At 44.0% G+C, this 23,011-nt stretch overlaps 2 protein-coding genes across 2 annotated transcripts in view; both read right to left on the bottom strand.

Annotated features, from left to right (window-relative positions):
- bmp6 (bone morphogenetic protein 6) overlaps window positions 1–22,071 on the bottom strand; it is a 36,338-nt gene extending 14,267 nt beyond the window's left edge. Inside the window, exons 1-4 of the mRNA XM_020494494.2 lie at window positions 21,666–22,071; window positions 4,559–4,751; window positions 1,305–1,453; window positions 755–952 (exon numbers count right to left, since the gene is read on the bottom strand). Coding sequence (XP_020350083.1) covers window positions 755–952; window positions 1,305–1,453; window positions 4,559–4,751; window positions 21,666–22,071 — 946 coding nt within the window. The remainder of the gene's footprint in view (window positions 1–754; window positions 953–1,304; window positions 1,454–4,558; window positions 4,752–21,665) is intronic.
- zgc:101569 (enoyl-CoA hydratase) overlaps window positions 21,899–23,011 on the bottom strand; it is a 28,747-nt gene continuing 27,634 nt past the window's right edge. The window contains exon 7 of the mRNA XM_020494498.2: window positions 21,899–22,004. The gene's annotated coding sequence lies outside the window, so the exon portion shown is untranslated. The remainder of the gene's footprint in view (window positions 22,005–23,011) is intronic.

The raw sequence follows: 23,011 nt of genomic DNA, 5'->3' as shown, positions 1-23,011 counted from the left end.
CTGTCTGTAAACAATTGTTGGAAAAATTACTTGTGTCATGCACAAAGTAGTGTCATAACAAACTATAGTTTGTTAACAAGAAATTTGTGGAGTGGTTGAAAAATTTGACCTAAGTGTATGTAAACTTCCGACTTCAACTGTACTTCAATGTTATTCTGACAGGCAACCCGGAACATATCCCTGTCCGCGTGAACAAAACAATCTTGAAGCATGGTCAGACCATTGTTGAATAGACCTTAGCACGGGTGCTTGCTGTTTGAGTTTCTGCCTATGGGAAGGGAGGAGCAGAATGGGGTCGTGATCTGATTTGCTGAAGGGGGACGGGGAAGGGCCTTGTATCCATCCCAGAAGGGACATTAACAATGGTGTTTTTGAAGCACGAGTAATACAGGCAATGTGTTGATAGAATTTCAGTAGCATTTTCCTCATATTTGATTTGTTAAAGTCCCCAGCTGACTTTATGATTGATGTTCCAATAGTGAATAATATGTACCAATCGAAAGAAACTTTCCACATACTGAATTGAGCGAACAAGTAAAACAAAGCAATACCCATTCCTCACACTGTTATATACTTGTCACACTTCTGAGCTGTAATGAACTAGCCTGGTTGCGCATCCACCATAATTGCTGGAACCACGCTGGAAAGGACAATGTAGAAAAAATAAATCCAAGCCAGCACAGTACAGTTTGTGTCGGTACTCAGCACAATCGTTTGAGGGTTTAAGTGGGAGTTAGTCAAACTATGGACCCACCTGCTGGGCTTGGGCCCCTGGAGCCTCCTTCCTGGGGCTGTGTGGGGCGGTTGCGGTTCTTGTTGCGGTTCTTGTTGGTGGAGCGGGCGGTGCGGATGTGCACCTCGCTGACTTTGAAGAAGGCCACCATGAAGGGCTGCTTCTCCAGCGCTCCGTCACGCCCAACTAGCCCCGCCTCCTTGGAGCTAATGCTCCGCCCTGTTTTCCAGAGAGGCCAGCCATCAATCACTTGGGCATACTGAATGGGCTACAGTTTACTGAGCGTAGTCTACCTGGAAGAGTATCATACACTCTACTGATATATTTGTGACAAATGTCTGTATTTTTCCTTTGATGGATGTTTTGTGTCAAATAAATGTATTTGATTCGCAAAGATATCAACCTTTTCATTTCAGCATTGTGACACATAAAAAAACACTTACTGCCCACTACTGTTTACATTTCATGATGAAAATTCTAAAGTTAGTTAGCATGTTTCCAATGCTAGCTGTTAGCATATGTTTCTAATGTTAGCCGTTAGCATATGTTTCTAATTTAGCATGGTGCTCACCACTGCTGGTCTCCACTCTGATCTGGAGGCCCATGTTGTTGTGGGGACTCATCACCCACAGGTTACTGGTGGCCGTGATGTCAAAATCCAGCCAGCCCTCCTCGGCCGCCCACAGCCTGCGAGACTCCAGCAGGAACAGGTCTGCTTCCCTGGGGACACGGTTCACAACAAGGAGCCATGACTGAGGGGCAGCTAGCAGCTTTCCCATCTTCCGACAAGTATACAAATGTACATCAAAGACTGGTACACTACCATAACAGATACTGTATCATGTCAGTATGACTTTCATGTGTTCTTACAGCTTTCATTCAGGGATTTTGGCACTATACACTAGGATAGCTAATTCCTATACTGTAAACATGAGTAAGATGCCTTCTGACCTCAATGGGACTTCCTGGTTAAATAAAATATGTTAAATACATTTTTGGCATGCTTCTGATTGACATTAACTTCTGCACATCAAGAGTCTATGGGACACTTGACTTGACTTTGTAATAATATATAATATTATATTAACCAAAGCGACTTACAGTATTGTGTGCATGTTCTACCAACTGAGCCACATAGGACATTTTTGTTTTACATTGTATAACATTCCTCTACTTCGTAACATCCCCCCACCACCATCCCCTGCCCCACTGTATAACTGTAGCTAGGTCTCAGGTGCAAAAGACAACAACAGCCCAATGAAAGAGAGAGAGAAGAAGAAGGAGAGAAAAGAGGTCTGTCCCCATCCCTATTACTGTAAAGACACAGCGCAGGTCCGCCGGGCGTTCCCCAGGCCACACATCAAAGCCCCACAAACTCCCAGGTGTTCCGGGAATGCCCCTGCAGTCATGCATCGGCAGCCCCTCGTTATTGCTCATTAATGAGAGTGTTTCTGAGGGCTTCCATATGAGGCCATTCCCAATGCCCCCCTCAGGTAGTTCACACGTTTGGCACAGCGTGGGTCCGGAGGGTCAGTGCTGACTCATTCTGATCGAGGCAGCCATTTTAAAGCCTGTGGACTGGCAGGGGGTCCATCTGGGAGCAGCAGGGGGCGTGGCACTAAAGCCCTATTGTAAAGCCTCTTATTGACTGCTTAAATGAACTGGAATAATAAGGTCATATGTCAACGTTTTGTGTTTTTTGGTTCCAATAAATCTCCTTTATTGGCCCTGTCAAATGAATGCAGTTAAAAACGCACCATATCGGCCTGTTGTTTAGACGGCTTGTACTGTTCTAACATACATTCAGCTTTAGACTGGTGACAAGACTTGTAAACAAAATAATTACGTCACAGTTCTCAAGAACACTAAATGTGCACTGACATATTGGGTGTTGTTGAGAGAGAATATGAAACTACGTAGTAATGTTATTTAGTAAGGAAACAAACACATACCAGTGCATGTTAACCTGACATTTTTTGCACTGACTAAGGCCACATTCTTTGCAATCAACACATTATCTGCAAGACCTCGCATTCCTTGCGTACTGCCAAACAAACCACCCCAATGAAGTGAATAATGTAGTATAATTCTACAGCCTATCATTATTGCTGAGTGTCATAACAGAAGCCTTTTTAACTGTGAACAAGGGAGGAGGAGCGGAAAGCCCCAGAGTTTGTAGACCGCCTGCATGATTTTAACAACAACTACCAGAGACATTACTGTTGCAAATGAATCCTTACGTAAGGATTTATATTTTTTGCTTATCTTGTGGCTTTTTATGAAACTTCAGAGAATGTATTTTGGCAATGATATGCAGTTGCACCTCTGTTCAGCCCTACTTGCAAGCTTTCACTACCCCATCTGCTTATTAAAGATTAGGAGCTATAATCAAAGCAATTATACCTTCCAAGACTTTAACAACTTGCAAATGAATCTGTTTGTCAGCAAATGTGTTCTGCAAGCCACACAAGTATTTATAATTTGCAAGCACAAAGCGAGTTTCTCGGAGAGCCCACGAACCAAACTATATAATTCGCTTCAAGGTAAAACCTTGTCCTACAATAATACAGTAATTGGAGATATTGGCCCCTTTAATCTCCGAAATATCAAAACATTTTGATAAAAATGTCGGCAGCAGAGCACAAACTGTCTATTGTAAAGATAAAGGAATGTGGCAAACAAGTACCTCATGATAGACATAGAAACGCTATGGGGAAAAGAAGAATCCAGCAAAAATGCAAAAAGAGCAACTGTCTTTACAACTGTAATCGAATTGAGGACTTGTAGACTTGTAGACGACCAGAAACGTATACGGCAAATGTAATAATACAACTACATCACTACACATGAGGAGGAAAACAGAGGACAGACCCCCATCTTACAAAGCCATGGGACAAGCATTTTGGGACATATTATGCAACTTTTTGTGGCTTTTGAAAAGTGCCTCAATGAACAACTGCATAATCTTACATCGTCTCCTATTGGTCACTGTTTAAAAAAGTATATAGCCTCCAGCTATCTCATTGGCCGTTGTCTCTGCGTGGTACGTCTCTCCCAGCAGCCACAATGTAAATGTTTGGCCTTGCTACTCTTTTTTGGACTCTACTAAAGTCAGGCTATTTCGGTAAGGCGTTGTGGTCATGCCTCATTCTACAAAAAATACATGGCAGAAAACCAGAGCTGGAAGTCTGTCTCCCACAGCGACAGAGAGAGGAGCCTGGACTAAATTCACCAACACCCTATCAATTCCCAGGCGGGGAGAGGATGCTGCCTACGCTACACTAACATGTAATCAATGGCTGGAGAAGTGCATGTAGCTAAGTCCTCCCTTTGCATACAGTATACTTTCCCCCTCATCTGGACAAGCTCAGGATTGACTAGGAGGACGGCATAGCAGGAGGTTGGGAATGGGATGGTCTCACATCATATCTCAGTGTTCACTTAGTCTTAGGGTCTGGTATTGTATTGTTCATGTCATCCCAGTGTTAGACAGCTAATTGGAAGCACAACCAGATGGGGACTAGAGAGAGGATTCCATAGCGGTCTGCCCGTGGTTTATGGAGGATTTTCACTCAGCAGCCCTTACAAATACTATACTACTATACCTCAAATATATGTGATAACATCTCATCGCTGCAGCACTTTCAAACAGTACAACTGACAACAAGATAACCCTGATATAAACCCATTCATATAACACTAGCAAGCACCAAGCTATTTGACTGTGAAAAGGGATTGAATATATGATCATATTCTCACCAGATTGACATATTCTAAATCCTGGACTGTGAGTGAATGCAGGGGGTATCGGTGTGGCTGTGTTACCTGTTGGGGTGCTCCTGTACCACTTGGTAGACGTTGAGCAGGATGGTCTCGTTGCGGAAGGTCCGGCTCACACACTCCTTGTAGAGGCGGAACTCGGAGGCGGTGACAGCCTCTCCCTCTGGGATCTGGGACAGGTTGAACTTGAACTCCTTGTGGTGCCGTCTGTGTGGTGACAGCTCTCTATCGTCCTCCACTATCAAACACACACAGGGCAGAGACACAGGTTAGAGCCACACGCACATATTGTAAATCAGATCATTGGTTAGACCTCGATGAGACATGCAACAGTCAAACCTAGGGATTCAACTGAACAGGAGAGATAGCTGAACGCAGGATGACTTTTGATGCATCTCGTATCCCTCCACACCCACTAGTATACAATGTCAAATTAATTTTAACCGTCTTCATTAACATAGACGCATAGTATTGGGTTTCATATTGCAAAGTCTGTGGATGTAAACATATCTTACTTTGAGTTGTCTAAATAATTGAGGCTAAACACAAAAAAATGATGTACCGACAGGAAAAGCTGACCAACTATATACAGTTACAGTTTTCTAGATTTTAAAAATATTCCCCTGACTTTATGGGGATTTACTGACTGTGGGATGTTAACATGTAACTCAGCTAGCATAACAAACAGGGCTTGACATGAAGAGGCCACACAGGGATAGTAAAAAATGTTTTTAATAGTAAAAACGGACTTCCGCCTGCTATACTGTAATGCGGTTAGTTACTTAGGCGTTCCATGTATTCCTATGCAGTTGAGTGGTCAACACAGTATCTCATTCACAGACACAGCACTGAGGTACACCATAAAAGGGTTTCAAAGCATCACATGTGATTTATGCATATGAACTAATAGGGCTGTGGCTTACAGCTTCCTAAAATAAATTCCCTGTTATTGTCTGAAGTGAAAACCCATGATTTCAGGGCTGTAAACTCAGTCTGTGTTCCAATGACCACTTCAGAGGCTACAAATGACAAAAATCAACTATTGCCTCCCAACAGAGCTTCCCTCTTTCAACTGCAACATGCGTTGCAATAATAATGCGTTCCCCAGGGAATTGGTTCCCATTTCGCTCGGGGACTTCCCCACAGTTCAATAGCACACACAGAGAGAGAGAGAGAGAGAGAGAGAGAGAGAGAGAGAGAGAGAGAGAGAGAGAGAGAGAGAGAGAGAGAGAGAGAGAGAGAGAGAGAGAGAGAGAGAGAGAGAGAGAGAGAGAGAAGCAAGAACCACAGTGAGCTCCCTTGCACACTGATGGCATTCGTGCCACTAACCATGCTCAGTCTCACACACACATAGACACACACACACACCATACACACAATCACCGCTGTAGTTCCCAGGACTGGCTCCACTGCCTGTGTGTTTCCCGCCACATAAGTACAAGTCCAGTCGGGATGGAGTGTCCTGTCCCGCTCTCCCGTTCTGATTGGATTTCCATGCGGCGTTCCCTTGTGAGGTGCAGACACAGAGCCCACACTTCCGCCACGCCAGCCCTCCCCAACAAATCTGAGGAGTAAATTAAATGGTAGAGCAGGGATGTGGAGAGAGGGGGAGGGCCAAGGGAGGTACTATAAGGAGGTTCAGTACTTCAGTATGGAGGCTACATGAAGAGACTTTCTTGTGGGACAGTAGCTTCTCTCCTAGAGACATAGGGAGCCCCCCCCCCCGCATCGCCCCTCTTCAAACAGGGGTCAAGGGTACCCCCGTACCCATAGTACATCTTGGCATATGTGTTCCCAATTAGGGAGGAGAGACACTTTGGAGGGTCTCACAGAGAATAAGGGACAGTATGAAGCGGGACCCCTGTTCCCATCCAACTACTGAGGCTTCAATTGACTGACTAACCTTGGCCAGTCCCCCCCTGGTAAGACAGCAGGAAAGCTCAATGACGAGCTGCCCCCTGGAGACACACAGAGAGATACTCACTGCTTTAGGGGTTTACCAGAGCTTACCCCCTTAGAGAGACTAGCGCGCACTCTCACTCACTCACACTCACACACACACACGTCCCAGAGCACACCATGGAAGATGGGGGAGCGCGAGGACGTGGAGGAAGATGCGCCTCACTTCACCTCAGGTCTCATCTGCAGCCAGCCAGGACTCACAAGGCCAGGACCCCACTTAAGCCTTCCACTGGCGCCTAGCCGAACTCAGCTATGCGAATAGAAGGAGTGTGGTCGCATACACCCTTAAAAGAACGTAGCTTGAAAAACATGAAAAAAGCATCAATAGTACTGTTTGTTCAGCTTGAGACACCATAACCGCTTCTTCAAAATAGTCAGAATTAATCTAAGATAACTCAAGAAAGATGTCATTAATTGTGACGTTTTTGCTGAGGAAGGTCTTAGACGCGCAATTTTATGTCTAACTAAGATGTTTGGTTACATCTAACTAAGATGTTAAGGAAATCACAAATGTCATGGATATATTGGAACTAGTGGATATATGGAGGCTTAATCAAGCTAGTTGTCTTGATTACATTTTTATGTCATTCTCTCTGGTACCAAAAGTTTAAAAAGTTTTGATAGGGCTCAGAATGCAGTTGGACCATCACATAATTAGCATATATTACTCTTACAGAATTTCCACGTGGGCGAGGATATTGGAAATTGAATCAAAGCCTATTGGATGACAACTTGTTTTTAACCAGGACAGAAGAATTTATAACTGCCTTTTCTGACATCACATACAGTGGGGCAAAAGGGTATTTAGTCAGCCACCAATTGTGCATGTTCTCCCACTTAAAAAGATGGGAGAGGCCTGTAATTTTCATCATAGGCACACTTCATCTATGACAGACAAAATGAGAAAAAAGAATCCTGAAAATCACATTGTAGGATTTTTAATTTATTTATTTGCAAATTATGGTGGAAAATAGGTATTTGGTCAATAACAAAAGTTTATCTCAATACTTTGTTATATACCCTTTGTTGGCAATGACAGAGGTCAAATGTTTTCTGTAAGTCTTCACAAGGTTTTCACACACTGTTGCTGGTATTTTGGCCCATTCCTCCATGCAGATCTCCTCTAGAGCAGTGATGTTTTGGGGCTGTTGCTGGACAACACGGACTTTCAACTCCCTCCAAAGATTTTCTATGGGGTTGAGATCTGGAGACTGGCTAGGCCACTTCAGGACCTTGAAATGCTTCTTACGAAGCCACTCCTTCGTTGCCCGGGCGGTGTGTTTGGGATCATTGTCATGCTGAAAGACCCAGCCACGTTTCATCTTCAATGCCCTTGCAGATGGAAGGAGGTTTTCACTCAAAATCTCACGATACATGGCCCCATTCATTCTTTCCTTTACACAGATCAGTAGTCCTGGTCCCTTTGCAGAAAAACAGCCCCAAAGAATGATGTTTCCACCCCCATGCTTCACAGTAGGTATGGTGTTCTTTGGATGCAAATCAGCATTCTTTGTCCTCCAAACACGACGAGTTGAGTTTTTACCAAAAAGTTATATTTTGGTTTGATCTGACCATATGACATTCTCCCAATCTTCTTCTGGATCATCCAAATGCTCTCTAGCAAACTTCAGACGGGCCTGGACATGTACTGGCTTAAGCAGGGGGATACGTCTGGCACTGCAGGATTTGAGTCCCTGGCGGCGTAGTGTGTTACTGATGGTAGGCTTTGTTACTTTGGTCCCAGCTCTCTGCAGGTCATTCACTAGGTCCCACCGTGTGGTTCTGGGATTTTTGCAGCTCTTTTGTCTTGGCCATAGTGGAGTTTGGTGTGTGACTGTTTGAGGTTGTGGACAGGTGTCTTTTATACTGACAACAAGTTCAAACAGGTGCCATTAATACAAGTAACGAGTGGAGGACAGAGGAGCCTGTTACAGGTCTGTGAGAACCAGAAATCGTGCTTGTTTGTAGGTGAACAAATACTTATACAAATACAAATAAATTCATTAAAAAATCCTACAATGTGATTTTCTGGATTTTATTTCCTCATTTTGTCTGCCATAGTTGAAGTGTACCTATGATGAAAATTACAGGCCTCTCTCATCTTTTTAAGTGGGAGAACTTGCACAATTGGTGGCTGACTAAATACTTTTTTGCCCCACTGTATGTGGGTGATACAACCTTCCCAGCTCTGTAGATTTTGTGTTGTTGTTGTTCATTAGTTTACTCCAGTTGGGGGTATGTAGAAAATAGTAAAAATAAAGAATGGAAGCTACAATCTATCTGCAATATTAAAGCTGATCTACACCCCCCCCAACTAATAAGTTGTTTGGTGCAGTATTTCTCAAGTCATTTTTTGGGCTGTTGTATAAAGACAATTACTCTCTAGTTGAATGACAACAAACAATTATTTGAATATCAAAAGAATATCAACGGAGGGGCGTAGACTTTGATGGGAAGTATGCGGACACCTTTACACACACAGGAAACCAACAAGATCTTATTCACATCAGCAGCCCGAATGTTGACGTGGCCTCTGATGCCTCTTGACAGTGAATGGTTCATTACCGGGCACGCAGGCACACAAACACACACAAGTTGTAGTGAGAATTGCAGCTCAGAGGTCAGCCTGAGGTTTACACTAGTGACAGTTCTTTCAAGGGGAGAGGCCAGGGTATTCCAAATCTCACTTAGCACCCATGGGTTTAAGATGGAGGCTTGAAATGCAATTGATGGTCCATTGAGCACTTCCATCTTGTTTAAACTGACCTGGGCTCTAGAGGGAGAAGGCATGAAGGGGACGTTTGAGTTGCTTCTCCTGAGAGTATTCCAGAAGATGTAGCATTAAGAGAACATTAGCAACGTCTTGTTAACAGTAGGTGAAATACAGTAACATGTGTAGGGTCAATAGGGGAGAGTTAGGGTGGACTGACCAGATGCACACCTCCAGCACAGAGACAGTAGTCACATGCTGTAGCACAACCACAGAATGTGGTCACAAAGCCAGTGCGAGTGTATGCTCACTCATAACCCCACACAAATGACTGCATTTACAAAGGACCGTTGATTTAAAAAATTGTGACTATAAATGTCAATGATCCTGCTGCACTGGACACCTGAGGTCTTTAGTATCCACATACAAACACACACCACCACACACACACACATACAGTGGGAAAGTACACTGAGCAGCCCTAGAGACAGTGGTGACCTGTGAAAGTATGCTGTAGACGTGAGAATGGAATGTCTCTGATGATTCACTAAAAACCTGGTGGGCGATACGACCGAAGGAGAGAGAGAGAGAGAGAGACACGCACAGAAAGGGACAGAGAAAAAGAAGGGGGGTCTCGGAAAGGTATTATTGCTGTCTGTTCTCTTGTTTCCACCTGCGCAACATGTGGCTTCAGTGTCCTGGTGCTATTGCCATTAGCCCCCACACAGTATGGACGCTCTAGTAGTAGGAAATGACTGAGGAATGACTGAGGAAACTAAATGGGACATGCAGGGAGAGAGGGAAAGAGAAGGAAACTAAGAAAAGAAACCAAAATCAGGAAGATTAACTTAAATTAATTGAGGTCTGTTTTTGAATGCAGGAAAAGTAAAGGTTAAGGAACCACAGAAAATAAGAAAAAGAGAGGGAGAGAGCTGAGAGGACAGAGGAGAGAGTGTCTGCAGTGTTAAGAAGACCAGACTGGCGTTGAGGGAGAGGTGGGCGGGTGGCTCTGTGGTCAGTGGTCAACGGCGTCTCTCACTCTAAATGTTTTCCATCCAATCCCCTGGAGAGAGCCCGGCAGTCGCCTTCCATTTAATCCCTCTGGCTGCATCCAGTCCTTTCCCTCAACCGCCCGCAACCGCAAAGAAAAACAAATGCCGTCTCCCCCACAGCACTGCTCCTCAGGGCACTGGCTAGCTAGTAGTTACACACCTCCACTACCCCCTCCCAAACCACGGGGGTGCTGTAGCAAAACGTGGTGGTTGACACCAAATCTGAACAGCACCTTTGTGACCCAGATAACAGGTCTCTGAAAGCTCAAAGCAACTTTGGGGAGGTCTGTGTGTTTTTTAAATAATATTTTTATTTCACATTTATATAACCAGGAAGGCCAGTTGAGAACAAGTTCTCATTTACAACTGCGACCTAGTCAAGATAAAGCAAAGCATTGCGACAAAAACAACACAGAGTTACACATGGGATAACCAAAAGTACAGTCAATAACACAATAGAAAAAAAGACAAATCTATATACAGTGTGTGCAAATGTAACAAGTGTCAAAGCCAACGAGTTTCTGCTGAGTAATGGTTTGACAACATGAGGGTTAAGGGGAGAGCTATCTCAGTAGTGTTCAGTCAGGGTTGCCCAAATCGGCAGGGGAGAGGGGTTTTCTTGGGGTACCACCACTCTGATGGAGAATAAAGCGGTTTGGATCCATTTAGATAATGTTGTTTTAAAACCCAGTTTCTAATTATAGCTGCAAACTATATAGCCCACATCTCATGTTTTCGTAGAAGTAGAATGTTGATTACAAATCCATGACATGGAGTGCAGAGAACATAGTTTGTCACATTTCGACTGTGAATAAACTACACTTGACCTGAGGCATGTAATATGCATTATTGTTAGCCACAATGGAAAACAACTTGGAACTTTACACAACCCAAAACAAGAGCTTGGGTTAGAATCCAGCCAACAGTTCAGACTGTAAATCTACTCAACAATCCACTTTGTCGTTAAGTCTCTCTAATTTGCCATTCATTCAGGAATGAGCTGCCTTACCCACATTGCATAGCTGTGAACTAAAGCGAGATAAAAAATATTTAAAAAATCGCATAAGCCCTTCAATTAAATAGGACTTCTTTGCACCCTTTCAGACAGACCAGACGCAAAAAATATATTCTAAAGACGCCTCCAATGATTAAACCAATAAAAAGGAAGCGCAGCCCAAGGCATGTGAAGAATTCATATCGTGTTTATGTAATTATATTCTCTCTTGCCTCCATCTCAGATTTGATGGCTCCTGGGGGGGGCTCTCACACATCTCAATGCCTTCACGCTTTCACTAATTGCTCCAGTGTTCATAATTAAAGGTTTGTTCGACTCCTGTTTCTTGGGAAACTCTCTGGGCTTCACATGGTGGGCCCAATTCTTCTAGAACCGCAGCACATAACAAAACAAAGCCAAAGAAAAATACATTTCTCAAAGTAAAAAAAAAGAAAAGATCTGCTCTAGTCTAAACATAAAAGCTCCTGGGCTTCCATTCAACTTCAAACTCTATTTGTTGGTATTAGGAACCATGCAAAAACTAATCTCTTGGAAAAACATCCTTTCTTCTATAAAAGTTGAGACTTTTCGCAGTATCCTCTCAGCAGGATACTGTTTGGAGTTAGTGGTTGTATCCATCTGCCTAAGGAGCTGTCTGTGGCGCTCCCCGAGGGGCCGCCACACTCCATTTCCTCCAGGGCTTGTTTCCACGTCCTGCTGGCCTGATGGGGTTTGTTGTAAGGCAGCTTGGAGGCAACTAGATAGGGTTCAAAGTGTGGGGTGAGAGTGGGGGTTTGGGGGGGTCCCTGAACACTTGTCCCAGTCTCTGATCCTCTACTCTGACCGGAGCCTGCATCAAAGCCTGCCCGCCAGAAGACACCGGCCCAGGCATGGGTCACTGGCGGGATCGGGGGTTTACGACGGAGCCGTACCTGCGTGCACAGACACATATGCACGCACACACACACGCACACAGTCACAGCCCCCACACACCTCTGCCCCAATGTCAGAGTACACAAATGTGAACATGGATGGGCAGACCACTCCACCATGGTGAGGATATGAGGCAAGGAGACCATCCTTTGCAAAGAACGTCCTACACCATCTGCACTAGAAGAAGAGCCTTCAAGCCAAGACTGGCCAGCTATTGGCCCATCAGCCCACCAGGTTACGTAATGACAACACTCAGGAAGGAATTCTACATTGGGACATCAGTCCCCATTAGAATCCTATTCTGACTATAATCATAATCCTTTAAAAAGGAATACTGAGTCCGATCCAAACCCCTGACAGGCAGCGTCTAACGTCTACTGTCCGGGCCTATTTTTCCACCGGCAAGTCCGTCAGCGCTGCATTCCACACGAATGCCCAGAAAAAAATTACATCTGGACGCACATCTCAGGTTTTAAAGTCCCGGGGTAGTCAGAAGGCATGGGTAATTTGTGATAATTGCAGCTTTGCGGGGGCTCTGCTAAAAGATGTCCGGGTGCTGCCTGCCCACGGCCTTGAATGTAACCAAAAGAGACTATCAGGAGCCCCAATCAGCAGACTGCTGAATGGTAGCAGTCATCCCCCTCATACCTGTGTGTCATTGGGAGATTTCATTCCCATTTCTTCCACAGCTCTCAGGACATAACTACTGTACACTGCTGAGAGGAAATGATTCTGTGTGTGTGTTCATGTGTGTGTGTTCGTGTGTACGCTACAGGCCTCAGGTGTCCACAGAGCAGGCTCATTGACATTAATGGTCAGCAGTGATTTTTTTTCAACATGCCTTGTAAAAGCAGCCATTCTAATTCGCTACCCAATGTGAGCCAATGACCTGTCAACAAATAGGGTAACATCTTTTTTATAATTGAGAAGGAAATTCCATAAAAATCGTGGCAATGGTCTGGAAAATAAACACTCACATTCTTTTCCACTTTTTGACTTATAGAGACATGAACGAAAGCATCAAAAGTACAGCTAAGGTATAGCTGATATAACAGTGTTAGGACAGACTACAGTGTAGTCTACTGCTCTGCATTGGCAGTCTCACAGAACGGGATCTTCTCATACCATCCTGCATGTGTCTCCTCCCTGACATCCCAGGACAGGGGCCGGAAAAAGCGCTGGATGCTTTCAATCACACACAAACAAGAAAATAAACCCAAGCAAACATTGGTAAACAAAGTAAGAGCGATATAAGGTTCTTGGCTGGTGGTTCTACACAAATGCGAGAGCGACAATACTGAGGTCAGCATCACTATTATCCAACATATTGCAATACATATTACAGACATGCATAGTATACACATAGAAGTGTTTACATGGCTCTTATCCTGTCCTTACAGTTCACTGTCCCTTGGTAGCCATAGGATACAGGGACAAACCATCTGTGTGGGCCAGAGGGGTGTCCCAAACTGCCTTTCACTTAGCCCAATGCATATCTGCTCTCTGAAGCTACACCAAATACATTTGAGACTCATAATAATCGTCAGCTAAGAGGATACCATCAATGTCCAACTTAATCTGAGAATCAATGGCCATCCGATTTGGAGATCTTTAAAAAAGCCTCTGATCTAATTTCTTCCACTAATGTCGGATTCCTCTGTCCTTGATGTTTCGGTCAATTTCCTCAGAAATTTATAGGCTACTGATGACGAAGGCTACTTCTTTCCTATGGGCCAAACTACTGACCCTCTATAAAAAATGGCTCCCTTGCTACTTCTCAGTTTGGCTTCCATTAGTACAAACTAAATATAAACAGAGATGTACTCCGTTGTTTTTTTATGTACTTCTCCCCCAAATATGTACACTTGTAATTTTCACGACTGTTCTTTTTTCATACTCTGCCAAGTCTGTGATTATTATTGTCAAGGTTTCTTTTTTATTGGCCTTTCAGGCTTTGTGGAATGACATTTGAGAGCTGGTCCCTAGGGAGTGTGTGTGCGCGTATACGTCTGCACACATGCGTGTGTATGCACATACATGCATGCGTGTGTACTGTATGTGTATGCGCACACATCTGTGTGTGTGTGAGGGGGCAGCGGGACCGGGTGGGGAGACCTGCTATAGTGATCTGGTGTCTGCTGTAGCAGGTGTGTGTCTGAGCGCTCGGCGGGCCTCTGCACTCCGATTTAGAGAAGGAAGCTTGTGTCAGACGGACGAGATGGATTTCTCCTGAGGGATCCGATAAATAAGGAAAAAATATCTTTGAAAAAGGAAACGCAGCTGTTTCCAAAGGAGAAGTCAAAATATTGGTGGCTTGCATTCCACAGTCGCAAGTTAGAAGGCCAGGGTATCTCTCTCTCTATCCCCCCTCCCTCTCTCTCTAGTCTACACCTCCTTTCCCTCTCTCCCTGACTGGTATGAGGATTGAGGATCAATGCTATTCCCATTGGAAACTCTGAGTAGACCACAATGCCATTCAGTGGCTCAAAACAAGAGCACATGATCCGCTGATAAATCAGAGCAGCTCCATTGTTCCCCAGTGTTTAAAAAAAATGTAAGATACACAAATTAAACACAGCGACATGGTCAGGGCCGGAGATCGTACTAAAGGCCTGAACAGAATCTAGGATAAGTACTACGATAAGTACCTGCACAGGTCTGTCAGTAAAAATGTCAGCATGGTAGTCAACATTACAAGAAAATATTCTTTGGGGTTCTCAAGTAATTCACCAGCCATCTGGACATGTAATACCAAATGAAGGTGCTGTGGCCATGAAAAAGGATCAACACTCCCTCTCTACTAATCAACCAAGCGAAACATGACACAGACATAACCATGGAGACCAACCAACGGGGGGAATTCCTTACCCTGCTTTAATACTGGCCATATGATTTAAAAACGCACTCCAAAATGGAGGGTCCCCCCAAAAACACTTAAGTGCTCCCATAAATCAAAAGTTCCAAGTTCCAACCCTCCAGACCTGACAAGTCAGACAGAGACGGGACAGCAGGCGAGCCCCGCTGAGAAACTCAGCTCACACATTTTCTATTCTATTCATTAGCAGCCAGGATTTAGGATACATACCTCCCCAGGCTACAGGACAGGAGTGTGAACATTGAACAATACAGGGTGTTTTGGGTCCGAGGGCAGGTAAACAGTCTGAAAGCTGCCTAGACAGTGACCTGACTAGTGGAATGTGCCAGTGGGAGTGTGGCTATGATCTCCATCCCTCCCCTCAGCTCAGGGAGCTCCCATCTCGTTTTGTTTTCGTGCCTGTATCATGTTTGGAAAGACAGCCCCTCGGCTCGTCTGGCCCTCATAAATTTGTCAGCGGCGGCACGTTTGAAATAGAGAGGCTGCTTGTGGAGGTTGGAGCGGTTGGAGTGTTCGGAGCACGCGGAGGCCCTGATTCTCCCTGTGTTGTTGTTTCAGGCACGTCCTCTTTAGAGCTCGGACCGGGAACACTGAACACGGATGGGTAGCAATGGTCAACCCTGTCCTATCTCCACCCGCAGACGTCTTCCATTGAGTGTCCTGACCCCTCTCCTTCCTCTTGACCCTTTCCAGGCCACAGAAACACTTAAATCACCCATGGCCCCAGTGGCCTGTCCCTCTCAGCTCTTTGTATCCATGTCTCTGTCTTTGTGCCACATCTGGGTATGCCCTCCTTTGCCTTTTGTTGGCTGGAGATAAATGCTGCTCTTTTCTGTATTGGACAGAACAAAGCTCCATGTTGGAATGTGAGGCAGCCTGTCATGAGTTAGACATGACGTTTACACACGTACATCTCTTCTTTAGTGGCCGTCTCTGTTGACCGTGTTTATTGTTAAGCACATTTGATGAAGTCCTGATCATTCGGATAGCTGCCTGGAATTACATCTCACAGAGTAACCAATATCCACCATAACCTATCATCCTAACGTCTGTGTGTGTGATTTACAGAATAACACAAATGCAATTTCGATACCTCCCTGAATCAATTTGATATCAATGATATCAGTTGCATCTCTTCTGCTGTCTGCAGCATGTCAAGCTTGAAAAGCAAGCAACAAAGGAGATTGATGAGAATACACCTCGGGCGTGTGTGCATGTCTATGTCTGTGTGTAGGCATACGTACCTGCGTCTACGGATGTGTTTGTACGTATCTGTACGCTACTGGCCAGGATAGCGGGAGGGCATTCATGTGTGTGTGTATATTTCACAGCTGCTACGCTGTGTTGATATCAGTGCTGTGTTGATTCAGGAAGCGCTAACGCCACCCAGGCGTCAATAACTCCTCAGCAGGGGAGGTAGTAAAGGCCTAAGGAGCAGGAGAGGGGGTGTTCAGAAAGAGGGGCGATGCTGTTTTCACCCTCCCATCAATGGCCTTTGCCCCCCCCACTCCGCTTAGAGAGCAGGTGAAAAGGGAATGTTTCTATCACCAGGGTAGACTGTAGTACTCCTATCTTTATTTCTGGCCTAGGGAATCCTCTGGTCTCTCACACACACACACACACACACACACACACACACACGGTTAATTATCTCCTCACTAAAGCCCTCTCTAAAAGAACCAGCAGGGAGTCAGAAGGTCAGAGGTCATAGCAGAAGCAGGCCGACTGTACTCCACTCTCTTCTTGGCTTCTGACACCACTGCAACAGTTGCAAGAATGAGCCGTAAGGGAGATTTGGGTCTGTCCTCGAGATATAGCAGAGCAAACATTCCTGCATGCTAGCACACGACGTGATAAATGGGAGAAGAGCGGCCCGTAATCAGATGTTCCGTCGCAGTCATCTGCGCTCCTTGACAGATGGTTAACTGCCGGAGTGTGCCGTGTATCACGCTCTTATCTCCTTCCGCTCCCATCCCACACTGTCCCACCGGGAATAGGAATGCCTGTAGAATTTTCAGAGCGGGACTTTGAAAAAAGAAAGTATGGAACATGGCAATCTTAACACGTATAAAGTCCAATCGTGGCAGCCATCTTGTCAAGTTAGAGAGTGATGGCGTGAGAGGGAGCGATACCATCAGGTATCGAGTAGGGTGTGACAAACTTATTCGAGTGTAAACGGAATGCCTTCTTAAAAAGTGTTATCTTTCGACCTTGGGGTCATCTCATCTATGTTGTGTGTGTGTGTGTGTGTGTGTGTGTGTGTTAAAAATCCTACAATGTGATTTTCTTGATTTTTTTCCTTCTCATTTTGTCTGTCATAGTTGAAGTGTCCCTATGATGAAAATTACAGGCCTCTCTCATCTTTTTAAGTGGGAGAACTTGCACAATTGGTGGCTGACTAAATACTTTTTTGCCCCACTGTATGTATGTATGTATGTATGTATGTTTAAGATTCAAAGTGTTCTCTAAGGCATTTCCTGCACATAGGCCTACTGCAGGACAGAAAGTAGCCTTTTAAGGGGCTGAACTTAAAGTTTTAAAACGAGGGGATAAATGTAACCATAAACAAACCATAAACATTATTTTGGCTTTCATAAGTTTTATTTTGGCTTTCATAGGTTTTACGTATCAAACATATGATGCTTCCACTCTTAACATGGGACCAATAAAGTTCCAATGAAGTGCCCAAGATACACAAACGATTCCGCATATTGAGTTACCGCATTTAAAGAGCTTCCTTTTCCGCTGTTTGGACTGTATTGGACATGAGGCTCTTTGGCAAAACATACAGCCGCTTCATAGAAACAAACAGTTTGATAGAGGAAACGTCTCCAGAGAAAGGTTGTTGTAGCTTTTCTAGACAGTATGGAATTGTATTACAGAGCTAGGTGTTAAATCATAACTCCATCCTTTTTGACGTTTATTTATTTGTATCTCTTATTTTCCTTCAACTTCATGGCCTAGATACTTAGTATTTTATTCCACGACAGCACATCTCCAATGCGTCACTTCATTCACTCCTAAAACACTGAACACAAAGCAGGAATGACACGGTTGATTTTGTTTAAGGGGTCTACAGGAAGTTGTTTAGAGGCTTTCACGGGTATTGGCCAAAGCCGCCCTCGTATCAAACAATTAACTCTTTGATCATTCCCAATGAATTATTTCATCATGCCGGAGCTTTGGGACACGTTCTGGTGCAAAAAGAACACAGCTTACCTGAGATTGAGCTGCTCAGAAATGCACCCAGGCATCGTAAGACAGGAAACACACATTTTAAAAGGCTGGGATTGCGAGAGTAAGCCTGGTATTGTCTAGACCCGGGTAATCTCCTGAAACCCCCCCAAGAAAACCCTCTGTCTCCCAGGTCACCTTTCAAGTGTGGGAGGCTGCTGGTGTGTTAACACCCAACGCGGGTGGCTATTGACTTAGCTAAGAGGGGCACTGACAGATCCTTCATTGCAGTGCAATGGGGTGTGGAGAGGGGGATGAACGTAGGTCGGGTTAGGGAGGGTGAGGACCGGCACATCCGTGAATCATGAAAACCACGGAAGGAGGGTGGCTAAAAAAACGAACAGCTGCCTGGTCCCGGCAGGTGGAAAATTAAGTTCCAAACAAGACAACTCCTACAAACAGGGATGGATTTTCCTGGATTTTGCTCTTACTTACTGGAAGTCCCCCTTTAGAGGAACTCATAGACAAATATAGAGAGTTATGAGGAGAAACAGGACATGGGAGTTTTGGTAGTTATCTCATGCCAAGCAACGCTCGGGAAGACCTTCACCTGTCTGTGAGGCAAAGTGAATCCATCAGAAATAAGTGAAATTGACATGAGAACAACATTTGAAGTTCCTGTTCAAGCAGCACACAAACTAAACCAACTCTTATTGGACATTTCTGTACATTGGCTGAAGACTATTTTGACACAGCGGCCATGTCCTACATGAAAAAGCGAATTGACTGTTTTTAGACCATGTTTTCTCTTCTTCTCTTCATGTTCTCTTCTTCTGGTCAAAAAATGACCAAAGCTTGGTGATAAGTTGGTTATATGAATCAGCTGTGTAGTGCCAGGGCAAAAAACAAAACGTACACCTAGGAAGTGCCCCAGGACCGAGTTTGGGCCTGGTTTAGAAAACAGTGTTTCACAGAACATGCGACTCAGTCACTTTCCTGGAAGACAGAATGACAGCTCACTCCAAGGGAAAGTCCTTTCTCACAGGACTAAAGCTATCATCTTCAGGCTGACTAGAGCTGCCACTGACCGGCTGACCGTGGCTACTACACAGCGGTGCATTAAGACAAGTCTGGACTTGTGGTACAACACGATAGACTATGACTCATACTGTACATAGTGTAACACTGTGTAACTGCACCATGCCAGCACCAGGGTAGGGTACCCACCAGGCAAACAGAGTGATGACGATGATCAACACACTATTTTAGGGAATGAGTGGGACGGAAAGGAAGGGATGTTTCTGTTAAACTAATTTAAGTTCTTTCCTCTTACTTGTGATGAGTCAATATGGGTCGTTGGCATGAGTGGTATTCTCAACGAGCGGATGACTAAACAAGACCTAAACATGAGTCACTGACGAGGAACAGAACGTCTGCTTCACACTGGCCACACATCAGACAGATGCTGTAGCACCGTAGTGTTAAGGGACTCCTAAATCCATGATCCCCCATGGGAATGCCCAAAATGAGGTCTCTATTAGTAGAGCTGGGTGTGCAGTGGATCAATTGAGACCTACAATGCAAACGTAAAAGGTCAATCACCATATTCTCCAACACCGATCAGATCCGACGGTTGTCTCTATACGATACACAGACTGAAGGCAGACTTGAAAGAAACGAGACCACCCAGACAATAAGCAGCATCCAGTGGTCTGTTTCTCGGCCATCCGTCAGGAAACCATAAAATATAGAGGAAAGCGCATTAAAAACTAATCCGATGACACACAGTAGTCATGCAATGCTTTATTCGCAAAGCAGATGGAGCACCTTGGCCTGTCTAGCATTAATTAGAATCACATTGGAAGAGGAAGCCATCTTCTCCAAGGCAGTAACTAAGTAGCAGTACTCTTGTTCTATTGGGATGGCAACTTAATCCCTGGGTACAATGAATTTGAGGGAATTGTGAACTGATGTATGGGAGATTATTAATTTAAGTGCATACCCAGATGTGCAACAGCAGCAAAAACCCAAACTAACAGGGACTCGAAACCACTCACCACACTCCAACAGCGGTCAATAGAGTCACCGAGTTACTTGAGAGAGAAAAAACACCCTGCAATATCTGTTTTTCATCACTACATGATGCAACTTCACCATTGAACACTCCAGAGGACGATGAAAAAAGGAAGCTTTCGCTGATTAGTTTGTTACACGCTCTACTTTGAATTGCATCTCATGATAATCACTTGTGGAATTGTGTGGTTAGGTTTTTTTTATTTTTTTTTACAGAAAAAAATCCCTCTTGGTTCGGACACTTCCCTAGTATTCTCAGACTCAATAATGACAATATGCAAAGAATGGCATCCATCAAGCTTAGCAGCGTTGACCGTAGTCTGGCAGCGCCTCTGTTTATCTTCACGCAGTCTGTTTAGACGAGCACTGTAAACACTCGCGCGGCTAATGGAAGGAGAGACCGTGGGCTTTTATGTTGAACTGTTTATGATGAAAGTATCTCTTTATCGTCCAGGGTCTAATTAAAGAAATCCAACGAAGCAACACAAACAATGCAACACAGTTCACATATTAAACCGCAATTTATATGGTCAATGCCAGGAATAGGTTTACATAAATACCAGCGTGCTGGTTGTTGTTTTTTGTATTTAGTTTGGTGTGGATAAGTTTTTAATTTTCCTCCATCAGATTTAAATCATTGAACCGATTGCACAACATTGAGGAATCAGCATTTGGACCAAATTAACCAATGTATCTCTGTGCGTAAATGATCCTCCATATAGACAAGTCCATAGACAAACAAAGTTAGGAAGCCTAGAGATTAAAAGCGTTGGGCCAGTAACCGAAAGGTCGCTGGTTCGAATCCCCCGAGTTGAAACATCTGTCGGCGTGCCCTTGAGTAAGGCACGTAACCCTAATTACTCCTGCAGGTCGCTCTGGATAAGAGCGTCTGCTAAATAACTCAAATGTAAATGTTACAATTAAGAGAATTTCTGCTATTTCAACACAGTAAATATAACATGTTATTTTTTATCGAGCTGTCGTTTTTACCACTGATACCACTGATGAGGACTGAGAAGAGTTTAGAGGAGATCTGTCCCTGTGGTTGGTGGGAGCACGCGCAATGTTGCAGGCAACCACGGCCCAATACATTGGAATATTGTTGCCACTGGATCGAACACCTTGTGAAAAACAATTCACAAGTAGGCTGCAAAGGAACACTTCTGGTCTCTATTTTTTTCAGCCTCTGTAGAATTAACTTCACGATACTGCTTTTTACGCACGAGTGTAGTCTACGTCTCCAATTTGCATTTGGATTGCGATTGATATTCAGGACGTATAAACCATTAGTTTATTTGACTATTTTATAACTCCGAATTAGTTAAATGACTATAGTTGAATACATTACATTTGTAATGATAGAATAATTAATAACTTACCCAAATTGACAAAGCTCATCACCATGTCGGCGTCATTTAGGAAGGCATTCTCCTGATATGTTGCCAAAGGGGGACCTTGGGTGGTGTACATGGACTGGTACTGTTCCAACATGCCCTCCACTTCGTTTTTCTCCTCGCTGGATATCGTATTGTAAAGATCCAGCATGAAGAGCGGAGCGGAGTTGTACTTTCCATGTGACAGATGCGGTCTGGGTCTGTGTGGAAGTCCAAGGATGGAGAGGATCTCCTTCTGCATCTCTCTCTTTTCGTGAGTCCGCAACCGCCGGTGAATGAAACTTGGGTGTACCTCGTTGTTCCCATCGAATAAATAATTGCTACCTGCAATAAGGAACATGCAATAAGCGCTCCACCACAAACCCACAAAGGCAAACCAACAGCTTGTCATTGTATGTCCAGTTTCTAGTCGTGTGTCTCTGACGTACGGTTTCAATAAGTTTCAATTGTTTTTCTTCAAATTAGCTCCTTGTTCTCACTGAAAGCTAAAGTAGCTCCTTTGAAATAAATCGAGAATCATTCACGCATTATGCAATATCATCCAACAAAAAATGTTCGTAAAATTGGTCTTCATAATTTCTGAAAAGTCTCCAAGTCCACAGCTCGGCTTTCTGCGTCAAAGGCAGCATGTAAAACAACTTATGAACGCTTCGGTAAGTCCAAGTCAGACCCAGTCAAAATTAAAAGTTACACGACATGTTTTCTGGTAAAAATATAACTCTGAAAGAAACCATTGTACTCTACTGTATGTATTTAATTCTTAAATACAATATTTCCCAATGTTGCGTAGAAGAAATAACCCCTTAACTTGAAGTTTCCTCAATTCCACCGGTTGAATGTGTATCTGCAGTGTATGAGTCTGAGTTCTGAGTAACGGGCATTAGCAGGTAGTAAAGCGCGTGTAGCCACTGTACCCGCCCAGTTAGTGCGCGCAGAGGATAGGTGGGGCTGACGACATTTGATTTACATGTAGAAAGTGCCCATCAAAAGCTGTACATCTTTTCATATGCATGAGAAATTAAAAATACTTGAATTCATATTTATGACCATTTGTCAGCAATAACCTTCGCACCAAATGTTAAACTTTCTTTGCCCGAAAAATAGTGATATATACTATTCGAATAACCTGGACAGGTCATAACGGTCTTATTTTTAAGTAGTTAAAAGGTTTGAGACACTTGTATCTTAAAAGGTCCTCAAGGTCTTTCTTTAGGGAAAACTACTATAGTCCGTTTGGAAATAATATTATATTGGTTATGCACGACCCCTGACGATGAAATGAAAAACAGCAACATCTCAGACACGTTACAATATTACTATAAATAATCATT

This window comes from Oncorhynchus kisutch, linkage group LG11 (genome assembly GCF_002021735.2).
Source record: "Oncorhynchus kisutch isolate 150728-3 linkage group LG11, Okis_V2, whole genome shotgun sequence".
Classification (NCBI taxonomy): domain Eukaryota; kingdom Metazoa; phylum Chordata; class Actinopteri; order Salmoniformes; family Salmonidae; genus Oncorhynchus; species Oncorhynchus kisutch.
The sequence above is the reverse complement of the archived record's forward strand: the minus strand, read 5'-3'. Positions and strand labels throughout refer to the sequence as shown.